This window comes from Oxyura jamaicensis, chromosome 11, assembly GCF_011077185.1.
Source record: "Oxyura jamaicensis isolate SHBP4307 breed ruddy duck chromosome 11, BPBGC_Ojam_1.0, whole genome shotgun sequence".
Classification (NCBI taxonomy): Eukaryota; Metazoa; Chordata; class Aves; order Anseriformes; family Anatidae; genus Oxyura; species Oxyura jamaicensis.
Genome location: NC_048903.1, coordinates 3,007,467 through 3,030,497, shown reverse-complemented (window position 1 = coordinate 3,030,497; position 23,031 = coordinate 3,007,467). Strand labels below are relative to the sequence as shown.

The following is a 23,031-nucleotide window of genomic DNA, read 5'->3' as shown; positions in this document are numbered from 1 at the left end:
CAGCATAGCTCCCACATGAGCCCAACTACCCCATACAGCTTGGCCGAGGGTCTGGTAAAAAAAAAAAAAAAAAAAAAAAAGTAACTTAGCATCTAGAGGATGTAGGCTTCAGTTCCTTTATGAAAGGGATCATGCAGGGTTGGAAAGGAATTGTATCTGGGCTCCCATCTCCTGAGCCAATACAGAGCAGGCAGCAGGACCTCCTGCCCCTCCTGGGGTCATACTTCAGGAGATAAGGGCACTGCACCTTCTCACCCCAGGGTACAACCAGGCTTGGAACCACAAGTGGAGAGTGGGCCGTTGCAATCTCCAAGTACAGACACTTCAGACCTACCATCGCTCGTTTCCTAGGAGCTGCATCTACATTGCTCATCAGCCTAAAGGGCCTTTTGGCCCCAGTTAGCCTTCTGAAGAGCACAGCACATAAAGACAGATGCCAAACTCAGGGCTATAGAGTGGACTTCTCGGGCTGGATGCCTGCTTGTTTTCCCTTAAACGGATCTGGGTCTGAGATGTAATCCACTTTCTCCAGAGAGAGAAAGAGAAGTGTGACAATAAGACTACTGCTCGCTGTGAGGCCTGAGTGACCTCCTTCTACTCAAAAGTTGAGAGCCATAGAGAGCTAATGCAGAGGTATCAAAAAGCTGAGCCATGATTATCAAAACAGTAAGTGATTTTTGCAACATGCCTGGTATTCAGTATAATTAGGAGCTGAAGCACCCATTAGCAATCAGAAAATGGACAAATTGGTTTGTACCTACACAGGCTAAAAAAGTTACCATTTAAACATTAGCATCTGATGTTTTGTTCCCCCCCACCCTTACCCTTGTTTCCAGAGCTGGCTTCTCCCTCTATTCTCCTTGCTGTGGCTGTGCCAATCTATCCACAGAGATCTACTGCTGTCCTCCATCTACAACACCTCTGATGCCTGATAACCTCTGATAACCAGGGACTCAGCACTTGAGGCCAATGCTTTCATTTACCCCAGCATCAACTCAGACAAATGGCAACAGCATCTGGCTTCCATTTGTCTTGATCTCAGTGATGTCTGCCAGACTTCTATTTTTTCCTTACTCCTACAGAGAATATTCATTTTCCACTTAGTTGTGTTTAAATGTTTGTGTCTTTGTTCAGGAAGCAACACACTGTTTTTAAAGAACTGCAGAAGCTGCAGTTCACATAGCTCAATCCACACTGAATTCTTTATTCTGGATTTCAGGCACACCACCTTGGATTTTATTATACCACACACCATGTGGATGCTGCAAGTCAGACATGACAGCTCCCATGCTACATGTGCTCCTGCACTCAGTAAAGTGACTTGATTTCCTCCACCTACCTGGACTAAAGGATCTGGCTTATGGCTAGTCCTTTGTCTGAGAAGGGTCAGTGCCCAACCCACAGCATTTGGGCTGTGAGTTCTCAAGGACAGAGGATTTCTCACTGTCAGAAACAGACTATTTAAAGCAGTTAGGAAACTGCAGAAAGAGGGAATTGGAAGAAAGAGCCTTTACCCTTTCAGGAACTTTTGAATGTCACAGTAAGCACAGGGTAAGTTTTTGACAAAGCCTGTAAATTACCACTGAAAATTGTTTCCTCCCAAGTAAGACGAGCCAGGAATACTCCCATAGCAGCCAGCTTCTGAAGTCACATTTGCAGCATCTCAGTTCCCAGCAGAAAGCAAGCTGAGTTTTTGCACCTAATTTACTGGATGTCTAATTCAGCATGTCAGTAACACTTTCCACCCAGAATATTCACCCTCCTTCCCAATCCCCTGGTCACAACACTCTTGTTGAAATATACAAATTCTAGCAGGCTAGGGTGGTTTTTTTGGTTTTAGTTTTTAATTTTAATTGTATTCCTAAGATAGAAAAGCTAGGAACGTTCATTCTGCAAGAATTCAAGAGATCTTTGACAAAAAGGCATTCAAATCTGAACAACCCTTAAATTCCTCCTGACTAGCAGAACTGTGCCTTCTTCTGCCTATTTTCTGTGTAGCATACCACACAAGCTTTCAGATCTGCAAAGATGTGTTTGTTCTGCAGGTGACACACATGCAGTTCTCAAATTCCTGCATGCATGGTCTCACATCCCCTGCAGAAGAAACCACTCCTGTTGTAGTCATTTACTATTCTGCTCAAATGCACTATAAGGAGAAAAAAAAAATGCATACTCGTTTACTGTGATTGCTGCGGGTTCGTCTTAAATAATACTTTCTGGCATGACTGTCCACTTAAAAACAAACAAACAAGAAACCACAGATCTAAAATACACAGATAACTACTGATACAACCTTCACTAGCTTTCTCTGAAAAGTTTTATGAAGTTACATGAATAGTATTACAGAAGGGACCCTACTAGCAACATATTAACAAAAGGAAAAGCAAACATATTTATGTATCCTGATTTAAGGATGTATGCATACTCAAGGATGAGGGGAAAATGCCAGCAGTTAAAACTAGTTACTGAATGATGGGACCGTATGTTCGAGAGGGAGGGAGGACAGAACCGACAGAGCTGTCTGCCAGCAGTGAAGGAGATGAAATACCAGTAGATGGCACTCAAGTCTTCATTATAACGCCAGGCTTCGCAGGGTCCCTGAAACCTGTGCACTGAAAGCAGCTGTCTGCGAGCGGAGGGCATAGATCCCAGCAGGCAGACAGAAGATTTGGGGAACTGGAAGGTTTAACGGTGTCTGAGATGCTGTGCCACAGTGCGCAAAGCAGCCGGGCTGTGGAAGACCAACAGAGGCGCAGGTGGCATCCAGAGCGGGCTGCAGAGAGGGGACCTTGTCCAGAGGTGATCTGCTCATTGGCACACAACAAAGGTAGATGCGTTTTCCTTTACAGCTCAGACATCCTTCACGCTGTCTGCTTTCCATCTCACCCCATACCCAGCCTCAGAAATATATTGTGTGTGTGTGTGTATGTGTGTGCACTCTTCCATGCAAGAAGCTGTCCTGCTGGAACAGATCACTCCGTGCAAGTACCGTTCATCTTTGCCTAAAAACTTTTTTCTTCCTTACTGCTTGCACAGTTCACAGAATCCCTTCAGATACACGAGGAAACAGACCAAAAAGAAGTCGCTTAGTGCCTTATAGAACATGCATGCTGTTTCTAGAAGTAAGCATCAAGAACATAACTAAGCCATTAATCCTTAATAAAATTTCTAAAATTAAAAAAAAAAAAAAAAAAAAAAAAAAAAGCCATTTCTCTTCCCTGGCATGGAATAGTACAGCTGCTCACAGCTACCAGGACTGAGGCTTTCCTTTTCCAGTGCAGATGCTCTTGGCACTGCTGGGCTGAACCCAGAACTTCTTTACAGCTAGATCAACAAGAACCACGAATATTCAGGCACTAGCAAATTTGGAAAGATACAAAAGAAGTGGCAGTAGCCAGCTGCTGAGACTAAAAAGTGTCTCCAGGCTTTTGTGCTGAAAACATCACTCTCCAGATTTTGTGCTCTAGTGTGAACACATTAGAGAATGAAACAAAACAACAAAATACTATTCTGTTGATTTAAAAAAAAAAAAAATAGATTTTCTCCTGTTTCTGTGGCCAGCCCCAATGATGCTCCTCATACCATTGCACAGGATATCATTCAACATTTGCTGCTCAATCCATCTCTTTGGGTTAAAACTCACTTTCACTTTGTTCTTCCCCTCCTTGTGAGCAGTAATGTATGGAGACAGGTAACATATGGAGACAGAGCCAACCAGGGTTACTCTCTGAAGGGCTCTGATCATGGACAGCACTTGTTCTTGCTGCCACAGCTCCGAGCAGAGCTGGAGAGCAGGTACAGCTGCAGCTCCGGGGACTGGTGTGGGAGGGAAACTGAAGAGGAGGGGCGTGAGGAAGCCAGGCTGCAGCTTCTTTGCCTCTGCTTCATCCTCAGCCCTTCTGGCACAGACTTTTCCTGTACCACAAGAGCTCCTCCAACAGCAGCTACCAAACCCCTCGGATGAGAGCAATTTCCCAGACCTCTTTTTGCCAGTTCCTGGAAGAGACAGACAAGACTTGGAAGAATCATCCGAAGAAAACTGCTCCCCAAAGCAAAGGCACAGAGCATTGGAAAACCCAAGCACCCAGCTTCTGGCCACCATTAACAAACACAAAGCTGCCCCACAGCAGTCAGGGCTGCAGCGACTACTCCCCGGTTTCCAACTGGCCTGGCTCCATGGAGGAGCAGGAAGACAACCTCGTGCTTTCCTTTGGAGCCAACACCAGCAAGTGCAGCCTTGAGACTAACCAGACAGGGGCCCCACCATGCTGGTCAGGAGCAACCAGAGGTGGCCCTGAGGTGGTGATTGTACCAGTGCTTTTTGGCTTGATTTTTCTCCTGGGAATGGTGGGGAATACCCTCGTGCTGGTTGTTCTGGGGCGTCTCCGGCCTGGGGGACGTCCATCGCGCAGCGCCACCAACATCTTCATCCTGAACTTGAGCATTGCAGACTTCTCCTTCTTGCTTTTCTGCGTCCCTTTCCAGGCCACCATCTACTCCCTGCCAGAATGGATCTTTGGTGCCTTCTTTTGCAAGTGGGTTCACTACTTGGCCATGACGACAATGCTGGTCAGCATCTTTACCCTGGTGGCCATGTCTGTGGACAGGTATATCGCAGTGGTCCATGCCAAGCGTTCATCCGGCATCCGCAGCAAACGCAACGCTGCCCTCGGTGTGGGTGTAATTTGGCTGCTGTCTCTACTCATTGCAATCCCCGTGGCCCAGCACCAGGCTCTTGTGAGTGGTCACCAGCAAGCACCCAACAGCTCCTTCTGCTGGGAGAACTGGGCGGACGGATCAACGGCCAAGCAGACGTACAAGGTTACCATCCTGCTGGTGGGATACCTCCTGCCCCTGGTGCTCATCACCTGCTGCTATGCCAAGGTGGGTAAGAGGGATGTGAGTAATATTCAGATAGAGGAAAGGATCAGTCCCAGCCTCTTGGTGGCTTAGATTCACACATGCAAGCTACCCAGCCAAGAAACAATGCATTCAGTGCTTCCTATATTCCTCCTTGGATAGGATGCTTCTCTGGGACGGGGGAGGGAAACAAGAATGAAATTACACCATCTCATAAAGAGGAATGAAAAACATTTCCATTTAGGGACAAAGCGAATACATGAAAGTTCAATCTCAGCCTGACGCCCTAATCTACTAAAGATTCACGCTGATTTTTGTAGTTTTCAGTTTGTCCTCTCTTGATAACAAATGTTTGCTCCATGCAAGAGAAAAACACCATGGAGGATGAAGCTGTGCAGAGAGTGTACAGAATTAGTATCACAGACATTGCTGCCTTTTTTTTTTTTTTTTTTTTTTTTTTGACACAAATCTCAGACTTCATGTCTTGCAAAGATTTCTAGAAAGATACCTTAGCATTTGAGTTTTCTTCAGCAGGGAGTCTCTTCCTTTCTTCTTGGGAATTGCCATTGTTCAAATTTTTTGTCTCCTCTTACTGATCTTCAGCATGTTTGAGACAGACAGTAAGTCTAGCAGTTGTGATGGACTTTCAGAACCAAGTTTCTGTGACTTTTGAATTAATCTCCTATTGTGTAGTGCCTGGTGACTGCTAGGGAGTAAACTTCCTTGTCACTAGTCAGTTGCATGTCAACTCTCCTGAACAAAAATATATTTTCCTGGAATTTAAGCCCATGTCTGTTTCACAGTCAAAGTTGTGATACCTTCAACACTGATTTATTTTAGTATTGTCAGTGCTAAGGACAGGACAAGGCACTTAGATTTAAGCTAAAAATCTTTACATCTCAGGCCTTGTTTGTCACAAGAGGAAAAACCCACTAGACTTCACAAATCCTGTCCCTTTGGCTCCTGTTGTTTTTCCTCTCACTGGCCTTGGTGAGCACAGCAACAAATGGAAGGGGAGCTGCATTTAATAGAGGCTTTATTTTGTTCATTAACTGCTTTAGAAAACTTAGCCTTCTACCTGCAAAGGCCAAAGTATAAATATTGCCAGGTTACAGCTGTGCTATAATCAGGTTCCTAAAGGTTAATCTAAATGTTGTTAACTGAGAATTTCCTGACAGGGCTCCAACATTTCTTATGATTCTCCCTGTGAAAGGGGAACCCACTCCGACTGCCCCAGCTGCTGGTGCTGCAGTCAGGAGTGGCAAAGCAGTCACACAGGGGTACAGCAGTGGCAGCCTGTTCTCTGTCCTTCTACGTAATCAGCCCAGAGAGTAAATGTGGATAATTTAAACACAATCTAAAAATCAAAAATCCATGGAAAGTCTCCTGTCGATTTCAGCATAGTGTCAGCTGAGCTCTTAAATAATGCTGAACTAAGTCTTCTTAAAGCTTGGCATTTTCTCCTTCAAGAAATAAGCTTTGAGAAGAAAACTGGGGAGGGCTTAGAACTAAAAATCTCAGTGTATCACACCTCTGAAGTCATGCTAGAGCAATTTTTTTAATGTCCGGTGCTCATTCAAGAGGTTCAGTACTAATATATACAATTCAGTTTCATATTCAATGTATTGCTCCTTTTTTCAAGGTTTTGTATCACCTCCATACGAAAGTAAAGAACATTTCTAAGAAGTCAGAAAGATCTAAGAAGAAGGTAAGCATCTTTTATTTGTACGCTGATATGTCAGGTTTATAAGATAACTAGTAGTCTTCTCAAGCTCCATTCACATATAAGTGTCATTTGTGTCTTTCAGCTCGAGTTCAAATTCATGTTGACAAGTCGTTATATCTTTATAGACACAGTACAAAGTGAGGCCATTATTGAATTGCTCTATTGATCTCTACACACATGCCTGCTGGACTGCCTTTTGACTTACTGTGCTATAACACAAGTCTCACAAGTACAATATTTTTACATTGACAGGCAGAAAGATATTCAGACTATTAGAAGACCTAGGCATTTGAGTACACTTCAGCAAGCTAAAAGGAAAACACGAAGAACCCTGAAACTGCAGTACCTCAGTTTTGCTGTAGTTTGTGTTTAAGATCTCAAAGGTTTGCATCTAGTATGTGGTTGATTTAGACCTTGGTTGGCACTTTGACCTCTCTGCAAGTCAAATATCAGCCTATCCCTGCTCAAGCCATATGAAATAAGCAGAATTGCAAGAATTAACTGAGGAAAATACTAAGGATAGATTTTTTTTTCCCCAGTGTAAGAATCTTTCAGTGAATAAGCCATAACTAGCAGACATTTTTAGGTAACAAAAGTCATCAAGAGCAGTGTTGCAACATGAAATTTACCTGTCATGAAAAGAAAAAACGCTATTTCAGTCAGAAGAGTTATAATTGTGTGTGCAGTGGTGACTGAAACTATAGGTTGTCTGGCTGGTCAAAGGCAGGAGGTAGCAGGGCCCTACCATTACCTGCTGACAGGACAGTCACAGTCCATGCCAGTGGCACAGCAACCATACAATCCAGATGAGCAGCATGCATGCCACCAAGCTGATGTGACAGCCAGTGAAGATGATGAGGTAGCGCTTTGATTTTCTCTCAGCCAATGCACTGGACAGTTTCAGCTGCCACCTGCCACTCTGGAGGGCCCTACAAGATTTTTCCATCACCCTGTGTATGACCAAAATAAGGGTTATTACAGAAAACACAGACATTTGATTGAAAAGGGTGCAAGACACAGAAATCAAAGCTTTCACATGACTCCAGGTGAGGGGTGGCTGGAGCACAGACGCCGGGACCATAGCTGCATGAAGCTACAGCAGTGTTAAAACCCATACCTGTTTCTGGGCATAACAAACTGCATCCAATGAGTTCTTCACTGGTGTTACCAGACCCCCCACACCCCTCCACACCTCACCCCCCCAGAACTAGATCACTCACAAGATGAGGAATTCAAGGTACCAGATTTGCCAGCATACTGCTGTCGTACAACAACATAACCCAATCCTGTACCTCTATTGATTTCTTTTTCCACCAAAGGGACTTATTATATTGGAAACCAAAAGGTCTCTCTCTAAACATAACAGAACCACCTGTTGCCTACCTCAGAGAAACTCATCTGAGTAAGATAATATTTGCATGCAGCCAAGGTGTCAAAAGAATGTACAGTGCTGATCAGCATATATACCTTCATGAACATCCTATTAGGAAAAAGCAGATGTACTTGAGGATGCAAACCGTGCAATCTGGGTGCTGTGGTAGCATCTCAAACAGAAGTCAAGGGTTTTCAAAAGAAAAATATACTTCAGCTGTATCCTACATAATATTAGGCTACAGTTTTTCTGGTCTGCTCTATGCTGTTTTTAGTTGATTTAGAGCTGTTACAGAGATTTTGCCAGTCTTTTATGACTATGAATCCTAAACAGATTTAACTACAGATTATATTTAGTTTCTATGACTTCATTACATACACTCAGTTTTGTTGGTACTACACATTTAAGTATCAATCCATAATCATCAGTCTTGCACCCACATTGCCTGTAAGGTTAGAACTCAGCTGATATTCCTGTGCTGTGGGACAATATTGCAAAGACCACAGAAGTTATAATACGCAACACACACAATATTTTACTGATATTTTCTGCCTTCCCTTAGGGTGTTTTTGATCCTGTTTTCTGTGTTCAGATGCTGAGTTCACATAGTAAACATACAAAGTCCTACAAATAGTTTGCTCATCTGCTTGTTTTGCTTGTTTCTGAGCCTTACTGGGATTAATTTTGTTAGTCCAGCTCATCTAATTTCAGGCAGGTTTTGACAAATATTCTTTCAATCACATTTTCTAAGGCAATAAATTATGCAATAATCATCTGCTGTGTATTGCCTGCTACAGAAAACCACCAAAACTGCATGAGGCAGGCTACACTGAAGAACACCATGCCTTATTTTGCCTACTGAATTTCTGTTGAATGCTGACACTGCTACAGATACACCATGAATTAAAACTTGAGGACCAGGAGTGTCATTTCTGGGCAGACTGACTGCTTTCTGCTTGTTATCTGCAGAGTCTTATGGGCTTAACAAAGATATGAACAAAGCCTACCCAGCACCTACCATGACAAAAGGCAACTAAGATCATGTTGATGGTTATGTTCACTTCAGCTATAGCAAATGAAGTGTTAAAAAGCACTGTTCTTTGCATAGAATAATCTCATAGCTCAGGAAAATTACCAACAAATCCCTAATCCCTAAATCTGGAGAAAAGATGGCTCCAGGGACACCTCTTTGCAGCCCTCCAGTACCTAAAGTGGCCTACAGGAAAGCTGGGGAGGGACTCTGTCAGGGAATGTGGTAAGAGGACAAGGGGGAATGGCTTTAAACTGAAAAATAGTAGATTTAGATTAGATACCAGAAAGAAATTCTTTACTCTGAAGGTGGTGAGGAACTGGAACAGGCTGCCCAGAGAAGCTGTGGATGCCCCATCCCTGGAGGTGTTCAGTGCCAGTCTGGATGGGGCTCGGAGCAACCTGGGCTGGTGGGAGGTGTCCCTGCCTATGGGAGGGGATTGGAACTACAAGGTCCCTTCCAATCCAAACCTTTCTATGATTCTATGAAACACTTTGGATGGTGTAAATTCCACTTCTGTCTTTTCCTTACCTACATAAAAATGGTCCAATACCTATTTCTCTCCTATATCTGAACAGAATGCTACCAACAGTAAAAACTGGTCTCATCTTCATGTGAAGCACTGAAGTTACAGATGTTTTTTTCATATTAATTTCTTCAAATATCTCTGCTTGCATCATCTCCAGATTTGAACTGTAGAGTTAGATGAAAAACAGATCTACAGTTTCTTCAACTTTCAGTTTCCTGACTAGATATAACTGAGAGGACTGATCATAAAAAATACCTGTGACTTTGCCTGTTCAGACAAGTTAATGGCAGAGGCATTTCTTCCTCCCTCCCCTTAAGTATTTCTATAGCCATAATTCTGGAACACCTGGTTGCAATTGTTGTTCCTCACGGCAGTTAGACCTAGTTATATAGGTGATCCCAAGATAAAGGGAAAAAAAGGAATCAAATACATCCCTCCACATACACACATCTTCCACAATTTGTCTCCTACCAGCGCCTTCTGTTGAGAAATTTCTCATTTATTTTTTTTTGCAGGCCAAACAGAATCTTTGACATCTCTACTGCAATTACTTTTTGTTTCACCTACTTCTCTTCTTTATAAGGAATCCTTCTTGTGCAGTCTGCAGACTCACTCTATTCCCAGATGTACTTTCACAGTATCCTTGAAACACATTGCCTGTCAATCATTTAAAGCAGATTTTCTTAAGGACACTTCACATTAGAGCCTAATAGAAAATTCATATGTGCATGGCAGTTCTGTTAAATTAGCTTCCTTCGTATGTACTTAATTGGTCTATTAGGGACAAGTAGTTTTGTTTGGTCTTAGTTCATAAACTTTAACAATAAAGCAAGCAGCTTTTGCTTATTTCACTCAGATGTTTGACAAGTGAATCTTGCTCCATGTTTCAAAAATTAATTTAGCAAATACAAAACATTCAACTTTATGAAACGTGCAATTTCAACGGCCAAACCCTTATCACCCTGGATCCATCAAAACAAAGTGTAACATGAAAACAAGATCTTTCAACACTAGGTGATAATAATCAGATGTGAATCAGGTAATTTTCAGTGTGCATCTTGACCACACTGATACAGTAAACAAAGTGTCATATGGGTACACAAAAGAAATCAGTCTGGAACTATGACCATTCAACACTTAACTCCTTTAATTTCAATAAAACAGGACAAAAAAAAACACCAGTTCTTATCCTCCTTCCACTCCTGAGGGAATGGCTTTGGAGCATGGTCTATTTTTCCTTTTCTAAAGAGATTAGCAGTAATTTTTGCAAACAGCTATTTGTACAGACCTCACTACCTTCATCTAGGCTATATACGTGAGTAAAAATGTTCAGAGAATCAAATTGCAGACTTCAAATCCACGTTGAACAAGAGTTGCCAGTGAAATGGATGCTGGCATTGCCATTGCAAACAAATTGCTTTGCCATGAGCTCCAGAAACTGTAATACCTTTTCTTTGGGCTACACAGACTCTTCAAGTAGAATACTTCCAAGATAAAACAGTTTAGAAACAATGTGAATGCCACAGAGTGAGTGCCAAATCACCTTGTGAATCTGGATAAGGCCAACATTTACAGAACAGGTGAGAGAGACCACTAGATGCAAACCTAGGCTAGCTGCTAAAAAGATGATGATCACAGGGGTTGGACAGTTCCAGCATTGTGACGGTATATACCTGACTTTCCTAGTTTGCTGCAGCAAAGAAGGCAACATAAAACTCAATTTAATTCTATCCAAGCATACAGAGTACATTAACAGAACACATACTTAGTACTGTAGTTCAATCTCTCCCTTTAAAGTTTTTTTTTTTCCTACATAAGGATACAGAAATCAAACAATGAACTGCATTACTAAAAATTTGCCGTTTTAAGAACTCTCTTGCTTATTTCCTCCACTGCTTTGTTCTGCATTTTTCAAGCACAGCATGGCTTTCCTATGCCTGCCGCTGCAGCAGCACTCTCAGCCTTCCCTACAGGCTTCTTTGGTACGTGGTGCCTGCACCCAGCAGAGGATCACCAGCTGCGCTGGGACAGAGCAGAGCTGCACATGCAGATGCACATGCCTACTGTCAGTTAGCTGAGGAAAGAAACAAAACCTCCTCAAAAGTTAAAATGAATGTTACAGTTTCTAGCTACCTGCCCAATTAAGAGAAGCTCTGACACATATACTTGAATTAGGGTGGCACTACCACTCCATTTGTCCTCATGGGAGCCGGCCAAGAAGTTCCCTGTGCACAATGGTTTATTAAGCCTCTTCTCTAAGTAAGTCATAAATGCCAAGCTTCTTTCCAGCAGTATTGCATCTCCCAGATAACATTGCTAGAAGACATACCTGGGGATCCAGAGTGGTTTTCATTCTGTTCCTGGCATTTGCAAAGTCATTTTCCTTTCCCTTCAAAGGCTCCTGATCATTGTCCCATTTGCCACTATATTGTACTAAAAGTTTACGATATTCAAAGATATCTAGCGGTTAGAAGGACAGATAGGAGGGCTCTGTTTTCTAAGCCAAGCTACTTGTGGGAAACATTTAGACACAACTTTAAGGAATTACAAGCACATTTTGTTTGAACAAGCCCAGTTTATGAACAACCCAGAGAGGTCAGTCAGCCTGCCCACCAGCCCTCACCCCTGCACCAAAAGTCAGTGTTCAAACACTTGCTGCAAATAACAAGTCTGCCTTTAACAGAAGCTAAGGATGATATACAAACCTCCAAGTATATATATCACAAAGTAAATAAAAACATTTGTGCTTGGGTTGCAGTTTGTAAGCTTTTGAGTTACAGCATGCTAATCGTTCAAACTACTACAGCTTCTCCAATTTATACATGCTTGCAACTGCAAAAAAACGCACTTGCACAAAGTTTGGTGCATCCTGACATCACAATCCATTTTCAAAAGAGTTTGACCTTTAATTCAGACTTCTACTTCACACTTTTTTTTTTTTATTTATTTTTTTTATTTTTATTAAATGCAGGTTTGTCATCTAAGTGTCAGTGTTGGGCATGCTCCATCTGATACGCTTTTCCATTTATATGTAATATTAGTACATTAGGTCATGGGAGAAATTTAACAATTTTTGCAAACTGGTGCTGAAATTCTGCATATTGAACTCAGCTAGATTGTGCATGCAAAAAAAGCATGTGCCAGTTTCCCCATTTAACTTCGTGCTAGCTGCACAAGCTTGCCAACATTACAATCGAGATAGTGTGATGCTGTAGGAGTCCCCTTTGTAATTTTGGATAACCTTTTGTTGAGACAGGACAGCAAGACCATGTGCTAGGAAATCCTGTGCACCTCTCAATGAGAAATAAAATATATTTCAGTCCTGTTACTTCCTTTATGCATAATGCAGAGCACAGTAAGTCTTTGGCTCCAAGGAAAGTTAACGATTTCCTATCTGACTGTTGAAAAAGTGTTTCATTAGAGCCCTACCCTAGGAACTCTGAATATACATTTGCAGTAAATAACATATTTTAATAATGGAAATGAATGCAAACCAAGGTCTATTCGGATCATGAAACGGCCCTGTGGTGTCTTACTGGCTTTTGCAGCACCTCAGGGTTCCTCAATGTTTACTTAGTTTTGTCCTATAACATCTTTAAAGAACAATCTGAAATGCTTTGTCAAGTTTTAAAATGATTCTGAGGCTGTGAATTTCACAGCTATTTTGCAAGCTCCCTTGAAAGGAAGGTAGGAGCTGTGGAATCTTTAGAGGCAAAAAAAGGCAAAAGCTCCAATTAACAGGCCCACTGAAACATCTAAACCTAACAAATTAGTACTATTTCATTTTTAGCTACAATAGAAAGGTGAACCAATCTTACCACACTCTTTTGTTCTCTGTTCTTCTCATAATAACTCCTATTTTTTTTGTTTGTTTGTTTCTCCCTCTTATAGTCACTACTTGACAACGGAGCTAATGTGTTCACAAAACACATAAACCCAAGATCTTTCTCAAAAACTGTAATAGTCAATTTGAAACACATCTCCCTCTATGAAGCTAAGATTATTTTCTTCCTCAGCTCATACATTCACAACCCTATATTTACCTACACACAAGTTTATTGTTTTTTGAAGGTCATACCATATTTTGAAGCACAACGTACAGAATTCTTTCAAGGCAGATGGGTACTCCTAAGCATTTTGGTCAAGAGAGGCAGACAAAAGTTGCACTGCAACTCTTTCCTATATGCTGAACTATTTGTTTGACTTCTATTCACACAGCTAGAGGGTTTTCATATAGACTTAATGAATGTGACGTTCAATGCTTAACCATGACCAACGCTAAGAACAGCAAAGTAGCATGGGAGATCTTGGGATCCATCTAATAAAAAAATATTAACCAAAAGTGAAATCCTGCAAGCTGTTCTGCTAACAAGAACCTAGGGCAGCAAGAATAGAGAGCTTCATTACCAATTAGTAGATAATAAGAATATCATAATGCTTATAAGCATTTCTGAATACAAAGTGAGTCAGCATTAGGAGCATCAACAGAGGGGATTAGCGGCATTATCACAGAATCAGAGATGTGCAGGGGAGTAGTCAGACCAGCGCAAACAAGCTAGTGGGAAAATGAAGAGTTCACCACTTAGCAAATAGCCAAAATGGGCTGATTACAACTGAAAGTTTATATGTTTCAATCCCTCCTCTTCTTCATGACAACCAACTGTGATTTCTGACCACAAGGAAAAAAAAATAAACGAACAATGGGGAGGAAAAAAAATGAACACTTTCAGTGCAGTTTTTAGACCAACTACGCTCAAGAGTAATGAAAGACCAGAGGGCAGTGAGAAGTGCTTCATAAGCAAGTAACAGATGAGTTTGCTCTGAAGCAGGGGAAGCTGCCCAAAATTTAAGCTGGTTAGGACTAGATATGGATTTTTCTGAAACACCCATTTGAAACCTTGTGTTTTTATCTAAAAGCTCTAAGCATATTTCCGGAGTCCAAATTGTGCTTTGGTACCTTTCTGGTGTTACAACTTGACAGGCAGAAAAGGATGCTTACAAATGCATCAGTGGGTGTCAGATTTGTGAACAGAGTACAGAAGAACCTGACACCAGGAGAGAAAAAACTGACAGCTTTCACTTCTTCACATTGGCTTAGAGAGACTGAGCAAAGAAATGTTCAATTATCTCTGTCTTCTGAAAACAGAGGATAACACCGTCTAGGGCTGCAAAAATTGTTCTCCTCAGGAGAAGCTGGTAAGTACCTCCAGCAGCACAGCAGGAGATTGTGCTGAGCCATGCATCCCTCCTGGGTACTGACACAGTGTGGTATCTAAAAGTAAAAGCTTAGAGCACCATGGGTCACTATGGCCAAGCCTTCCCTGGAGGTCTTTAAAAGACGTTTAGAGCTTAGTGATACGGTTTATGTTAGTGTTAGGTCAGAGGTTGGACTAGGTGATCTTGGAGGTCTCTTCCAACCTAGATGATTCTGTGAAGTATAATATATATACACATATATAAATAGCCATGGCTGACACCCAGTAGCTTACCCAAATCAAATGTTGGGCAATCAAAACATGTACCAACTGTCTCTCAAACATCAGGGGAAAAGAAGATGCAAGTTAGAGATAAGCATAATAAAAAAATTCAGAGAAAATACAATCAGACTTTTTAATACACGTCAGAAGTACTGACCCCCACATAAAGGCTGAGGAAGTATGGTATGGTGTGAAGAAGCAGCACTAGCTAGAGTAAGGCTGCCTTTGGCATCACAGCAGTATATTATTAATTGAAACTAGTTTGGAGGAGTGAAGGGAAGCAAGACCCAGAGTCCAGAACAAATTCATTTTACGCCCAGTCCTCCTGCAAAGCAGTAATAAAAGAAGAGTTATTATTTGTTAATGAGACAGCACAGAAAAAGAGGCATAGGTTTTATGCTTCTTCCTTCAAAATCGTGGAAAAGGAGGAAAAAACCTCCACCATATTCAGAAAACAGTAACTGTCCCACTAATGAAGCCCAGTTTTTCTGCAAGCTAGTGAGAACATACTGTTCAATAAAAGCCTCATTGAATGTTCTTTCCCTTTTCTGTTTGGCTGAGGTACAAATGGGTAGTCTGATCAGCTCTGAAAAAAATATCTGTGTCTAGACTTGATGAGGGAAGTGACAGGCTCTCTACCTTTAGACTGTTCTGTCCATTGTATATTTTATCTCAAGACTGTTTATTAACCTAATACATCAGGTAGTTCTGCAAAAAAAAATAAAACAATAGATAAGCTCATAGAATACTTGCCATGTAATGAACCATATGTTTCAATTTTAATTTTGCCTTTGACAAGTTGAGATAGCTTCATTAGAAGCTTATCAAGAATGACAACTCCAAAATCAAAATTAAATGCTAAAGACTTCATCATCCTGCAAAAATTAGGTACTTCCCTAAAAAAGGGTATTTAAACATGTTTTGACATTGCTTTCTGAAGGACAGGGAAAGACTAAAAACAAGATACAGCTCGTTCAGGGCTGAAGAAAATCAAAGGAAAAAGAAAACTGGGAAATCTATAAATGAGGGTCAGATCACATATGAATATAACAGAAGAGTGACTGAGTAAATTCTAGGCAATACTGCATGGCAGAAACATTAAGGGGGGAAACGAGAAGTTTATCTGTTTGACAAACAAACATTTATGATTTCCCCCGGTCTCTATTTCCCCACTCTGCCATTGATTCACTGTATAGCTTAAACAATCACTTTGTACAACAAATAATGCACTAAGCTGTTTTGTGGAGCTTCTCAAAAGACTTGTAGGAGTGAAGAATATTAATAAGAGTCAGTTCAATAATCCCGTCATGGCCATTGTACGTGCTTACTACGGACCCACTGAGACTTCAGAAACAAACTATATGGTTAGCATTAACTGGGCACAGCCAGACCAACAGTAACCCATTAATGTTGCAAATTATCACAGCTCACTGAATAAACTCAAACTGTACACAAGCAATTTGGATCTGTCATCTGCAGCTGTTCACAGTCTATGTTAGCACTAGTTTTAGAGTGTTACCATCTTAAAACTGTTTTTTTTTTTCAGTTTCCTCTCTTGGCCACATATCCCCTAATATGAGGGAAAAGAAATAGACAAAAGTTCCATTTCAAAAACAGGTTCTTTGAGTCCTAAATTATGTAGGTTATCGATATACTATTGTCTATATTATCATCTGTAAAATCCCATATAGCTGGATCTCAAAAACAGCTTTGTGCTAACACATAGCAACTGCAAATCTGTTTTTAATATCTATCCCTATGCTGAAAGCATGGTTGCCATTTCACAGTAAAAAGAAAAAAGAATCCAGGTCTATATCCCCTATTCAAAAGAATCTTTCAGTGCTTGTAGCCCCCTAATTTAAGCAGAAGGATGCTATGAAAGGTTGCCTTGGTAACATGCCTAAGCTGTTTAACGCTGTTAGAAGGTAAAAAAAGTAGCACCATTAATGCTGGTGAGAGTTAAGAATGGGACCTGTTATTCATCATTTCTTTAGCACCCATAGCACAAGACCACCACTTCTGTGTCTTTCAGTTCCAATCATACCAGCACCTTACCAAGGATAGCATCTGATTTCCAGTGGTCATTTTTAGGAGTTTTGGAGCAAAGGTTGTACACTCACGTGGGAACACACTTTGTCACCTAACATGTTAGACAGAGCATTTTGATATGCAAAACAAGGAAGCATCCAAAATACACCAGGTACTGGGTAAACCCACAAGCCTTTCAAAATTAATACAAACTTAGTTGATACATCTATTTGGCAGAAAACGCCCTGCTCCCCATATTTTTTAAAACTTGTTTCATAAGCAAATGTTTTATCTGCACAGAAATCTTGATCTGATACAATAACATCTTCTCAGAGTTTAACAGATTTTAACCGGCTTGTTAATGCAGTTAAGGCAAGCAAAGGTGACACTGTTGGCTCTCATCCAAACACATTTTTCTACTTCAATGATTGTCTGGTTTTATTGCAGGAGATCATTGCTGCAGGCCCTATGTAAACAGAGGAAAGATGTTGCCTATCCAATATAGGAAAAAACCCTCCTTATCATGCAGTTGACTTTTCTGCAGGGTTAAACAAATAGGAGGGAAAACAAACAAACAACAAAAAAAAACCACACCACAGTTCCCAAGAAAGCACCTTTAGCCTTCACCCACTTTATTACTGTCAGAGCAAGTAGAATATACTTGAAACATTTTAGTGCGATTCATTCAAGTATAAAACGTGATTAAATATATGTTATAAACAGCATTATAATTCTAGTGTCCTCTCATGTTCTGCAGGTTTTAATGCTACTATTTAGGAAGGTCAGAACAACATGAAAGTCCTGATCTAACTCCATTTGACTAGATGACATAAGACCTAGCCAGAGATTTAATAAAGGCCTATATCTGAAAACATGAACACATACACTTAACAGTTTCTTAGAGCTGCAAGAGGCTTTTGAAGTATTTTAATGTTAAAAAAAAAAAAAAAAAAAAAAAAAAAAAAAAAGGATTTTAAAGTTCCAAACAATCTTATGACATTTCAAGAGCATCATAGGGCTGTTACTAAAGTGAAACAAGAATCTGGAAGACAAGTTGATTTTCTGTAATTTTGCCCCATATCTCCAACCCCTTCCAACAAGCCAGTTTATTAACATTTAATGCTTGTTTATAAATATTTTAGCACTGCCTCCCATAGGTTCTTATGTATAGAACTGCAGTCAGTTGTTATAATCCCAGACTTTACACACCAAGATCTAATCACCTTACCTTCTTTCTTTGATGGAGTAACACCACTCCGCTCTTCACTGGAGCATGCTGTCATCAACTCCAGAAAAATGATCTTTGTAGTTAGTCTGCAACACACGAGTCTCCTGTTAGCCAATAAACATTCATGAACACTATACCTAACTCATTGATATAGGAAACTAAAAAAAAAAAAAACAAAAAAAAAAAAAAAAAAACTCTCTGAAGTAGACTCCAGAGGAGAGAAGTTTTATTATGTTTTTATTGAAGTGCCACTGACAAGGGAAATACTGCAAATACTCTGAGGAGAAATATTTAATTTGTACCACCAGTGTCTGTTAGGGCATCAGAGAAATCAACATAATCCTTTAAGAAATCCAGCTTCATTAGTTCTGTGAGTCTTTGAATAATTTCCTTGTTTTCCTCATATTATATTACTCTTCACACAGGGTCAAGCGTGTGCCTTAGATAGTTACTAAAACAAGCTGCACTTTCCCTCTCACCCAAAGTACACAGCCAGAGAGAATCAAGAGAGGAACAAGCAAGTAATGAAATGTTCTCCCATTTAAACAGAAGTCCAAAAAATCATCTTCCTCAGCCCAGCTCTATCCTGCCACCTTAGTCACCACTGAAATATTGCCAAGGAGAATGGACTTAATTTGGCAGGTCATGCCAACCATTGTAGTGCTACAGAAAAGTCAGAGAGAATATGGAGTTTTTGCAGCAGCTATTTTGTTTGCTGTATTGTGGGGGAGATTTCCCTTCTAGAAGAGTTTCCAGTTTAGGTGTTTTATATATGTTACCCTGACTCTTGATAGCTTCTATTTATAAATTTTAGCATAGTGATTAAATAAGTTTTTGTTCACTAGTAAATTATCTCTCTTGTAGAGAAGTAATTGCATCCAGTTCGCTTGAAATTATGGAAGGGAGTTACTGACTGAAGCGTCAGCTTAGACCTGTAAGACTGTAAACCCTAAATCGAAACGAAGCCTAACTTTTCAGTTTACTTCAACGCTTTTCTGTTACTTATACAACAACTCACATTCTCCTTAGGAGAAGGATAATATGTGCATATTCCCAAAATGTTGTATTTAAGTGACAAAATACAAATGATAAACACTAAAGTTGAAAATCACACCTTTTGCTGAGAATTAGGCAAGGGAAGAGTATGGAAGAATGGAAGTCACCTGCTATGCATCTGCTACAATGCTCCAAAAAGAAGGAATTAAATGGGTAAAAAAAAAATAAATAATAATAATAAAATAATAAAAAAATCAAACAAAAACAATATTAATGGCCCTCTGGGCCTTGCTCAGTGTTCCCTGCATGTGCTACAAGTAGAAAGTGAGAGAAAAGCAACCCGCAACCCCTTCATGATGCTTAAACTTGAGAAGTGGGGTACTGTTCACACAGGCCTCAGGGACCTGCAGGAAGGTGAGTTATAGTTTGATTCAATTCATTATAACTTACAGCCAGTGAGTCATACTTCTTCAACAATTTCTGAAAGGAAAAAAATAATAAAAAAGTAGGTACTTTTATTATCAGACAGACCCTTAACTATACCAGCTTGAGGAGGCTTTGTTCAAGAGGGGATATGCCTTTTCAGTAAAAGCTGAGTTACTTCTTAGCATACATCTGGCAGGTCCCCTCAACTTTAGCTTTACAACATGTATAGGGAAAGGGACTTTGCCTACATTGGTATGGATCTCCTCTTCTGGACGAGTAGACAGCCTTGGCCCCCTGCCCCAAAATACAGACACCCTAGTCTTTACCTTCAACCTTCTCACCATCTGGGCTCCTCACAGCCCAAGCCCTTCTCCCCAGACTACCATTTCCCATCAACAAGAACAAAACCCCAAGAAAGAGCCTGCTAAACTGCACACCAAAATAACTCAAGCAGCTCCCATTACTTACCTTTGCTCCTGTCTGCCTCCCCCTAGCCCTCCTACTCAGGTAGCCAAGCCCTCACCCTGCTCCGCCATTTTGTGCAGCCTTCCTGAGGCCTCAGCTCTCTTTCCTCTTCCTCAGCCACAGCTGTGAGGGGCCACCACAGCTGCAGTGAACAGTTCACCTCTCTTTAACCTCCCTTTTGGATTATGACTTTCAGGAATGTTTTTCCGGAAAATTTTACCTCAGTTTAAAGTTGATATGGTGCTGACAATGGCTTGTGAGAGTGATGGCCTAGCTGGAGAGCTGGCGCTGCAGGGTTACATCCCCAGCGCACAGCCCACGGGCAAGCTGGGATCCTAGAGGCATATTGTCTAGCTAGGAGTATATCCTAGGAATATTAATAACAAAAGAGAACTGTATATTTTTTAAAAAGCCTCTCTACTTTGGTTGGTGGTTTTTGTTCTGTTTGTTTCCCCCATAAGAGAGAAGCTGCTGGAGAAATTTTTCTCCTCAGAAATGCAGAGGTGTCCTTGTTGCCCCTCTTAGTGGCCTATTTCCATGCAGACAATTTTCCCCTGTGGTTATTTTCAATACTCTTAATGTTCCTTAGCCTTCAAACGTTAGAGAGTACTTTTTCAACTTTTCCATGTAACATGGTTAGCATTAGTTAAAACTTTTGGATTATTTGAGGTTTTATGGGTACTATCTCCACTGTCTCTAGTTGCCCAAGTGAAAACCTGAGAGCCAAAATTCTATTTTTGCAGGGAGAAAGGCTGCTTTTTTGCATCCTTTTTCATACTGTCATAGTTTGCCCACCTGGCAGTGGTCACTGTTGCATGTCATGCTGCCTTCACTACTGACAGGAAGACAAACTCACTCATACCACTGACTCACCTGAGCACGGCAACGATTTAATACCTGATATTGTCTCTTCAGACAGCGCAGACAGTGCTTCTCGTGGTTGCTGTGTTCCTGCTGTCCTGGCTGCCGCACCACATCATCACAATGTGGGCAGAGTTTGGGCATTTCCCCTTGAACAACATCTCCTTCACCTTCCGTATCATCTCCCATTGCTTGGCCTACGGGAACTCCTGCATCAACCCCATCATTTATGCTTTCCTCTCGGAAAACTTCCGCAAGGCCTGTCGGCAGGCCTTCAACTGCAAGTTCTTTCTGAGGCCGGTCCCTCCTGAGAAGCTGGTCAGAATACGCATGGAGAACTTCTCCACCACGCACTCGACCACTAATGTGTAAACATGGCTCATAAATATGTTTCAGGAAGGAGGGGAAAGTTGGTGTCTGGGGAGACCAGTTATACAGAGGCATTTTAGGTACTTGCTACTAGGCACTGGGCTATGCACATCAGAAGTGTCTGAATGTCCTTGCAGTACCTCTAAGATAAAACTCATATGCTGTTGTTGTTATGCCCATAAAGGCTAATATGTGAGTTTACACAGAAGGTGGAATAAGGATAGACATAAAAAGAGCAAATAAACAATTGTGTGTATAGACTGTCATTAGGATGTGAACAGTGAGTGATATGACATTTAGAGACAGTGCTAAGAAGCAGTTTGGTTAAAGTCTAGCTAAAACAGCATCAAATATATCTGTTTCTTAAAAGAGTTTTACCATATGTGAGCTACAAACATTTTTAGCTCACTAGCTATGATGGGATCTCTAAATCTCTCTGAAGGCTTCGCTATAGTATGTACTTACTCTGTAGTAAAACAGGACATCTCACCGATGCAGATGTCTATGTTTGGTGGCTCTGTATCAGTTTGCATATAGCAGGATTTGAATGTTTTTGTATTTCTGAATGTAATTGCTGCTGCTAATGACTGGCTGTAATAACCATCTCTTTGTGAACAACAGTAGGAAAGTGAGATTTCTCATACATGCTTAAAAGAACTGCAGTTTTGTTTGAAAGTAATGTTTACAAAAGGCTTTATTGGTAAATGTTGTGTTCTCTGAGCATATCTACCCAAAGCCTTTTATTGGCCACTTTAGTATACAAATGTCAAAATGTCTTTTTTTTTTTTGATAAACTGTTTTGATCAACAGTGCCCTAGCAACAATCAGTTCAGAGCATTTGCACTGAGTTTAAAATTACTGCTTGTAAATATATAAAGTGCATGTTACTTCAAATTTAAGAAGCATATGGCTAAAAGACCTTTATAATTTCACTGTGTTGTTTAATTTGATTTTCTATTGTGTGCTTCAATCCAGACTGACCTGGCATGGGACTCACTGTAATATTATTCCAGATTCACAGACTGTTGCAGAGTTTTTAAAAGTGAGTTATAGAAGTTACCCTAAAATTATACATCTAAAAACCATTACAAGAATATCCAAATGTAACCTTGTAGAATATCTTCAATGTCTTTTGCTATGGCCATCAGAGGATATAATTCATTTTTTTTTGTAACATATACATAGTACACCATTCATTCATTTTTTAACATGTATATATGATACCTCAGTGTCAAGTAAGCCTGCCATTAGCTTTTATAAGGTTATATTATGGTGAATTGTTTCGAAATGAACCTTCCTCCCATCTTCCTTTCCTGCATTTTAACTCAGGTAAAAATATACTCTCTTATCACCAGTGCCACTTAGTTACCGATAAAAAATAAGTGGATGCATTAATTATGAATGAGCATTGCCAGATAGTTTTGACTGTGGATCCTGAGTCAGAGGTAATGTTCATGTGACATCATTTAACTTCTTTGGAACTGTTTTTCTGCAGGAACCAAACATAAACTCCAAAAAGGCTGCGTGATTTAAAATCAGTCACACTATTTGCTCTGCTAACAGTTTCCAGCTAAAGAATTAGAGCACATATCTACAATAGGTACAAAAGTTTAGCCCTAATTGTTTGATTTAGCCTTGTATATTTATGAGAAGATGGATCCAGG

The 23,031-nt window shown here is 40.6% G+C and overlaps 1 protein-coding gene across 3 annotated transcripts; it reads left to right on the top strand.

The window, feature by feature from the left end:
- Window positions 1-2,436: 2,436 nt before the first annotated feature.
- LOC118172903 (galanin receptor type 1-like) lies at window positions 2,437-21,678 on the top strand. 3 transcript variants are annotated; one of them, XM_035337108.1, is made up of 4 exons: window positions 2,437-2,827; window positions 3,895-4,884; window positions 6,503-6,568; window positions 21,053-21,678. In XM_035337108.1, the coding sequence occupies exons 2-4, from the start codon at window positions 3,961-3,963 to the stop codon at window positions 21,368-21,370; spliced, it is 1,308 nt and encodes a 435-aa protein (XP_035192999.1). In that variant the 5' UTR covers window positions 2,437-2,827; window positions 3,895-3,960; the 3' UTR covers window positions 21,371-21,678. The 3 variants fall into 3 exon arrangements, with proteins under 3 accessions (XP_035192999.1, XP_035192998.1, XP_035193001.1); XM_035337107.1 differs by having other exon boundaries at window positions 2,437-4,884; XM_035337110.1 differs by lacking the exon at window positions 21,053-21,678 and adding an exon at window positions 11,439-11,706 and having other exon boundaries at window positions 2,437-4,884.
- The last annotated feature ends 1,353 nt before the right edge of the window (window positions 21,679-23,031 follow it).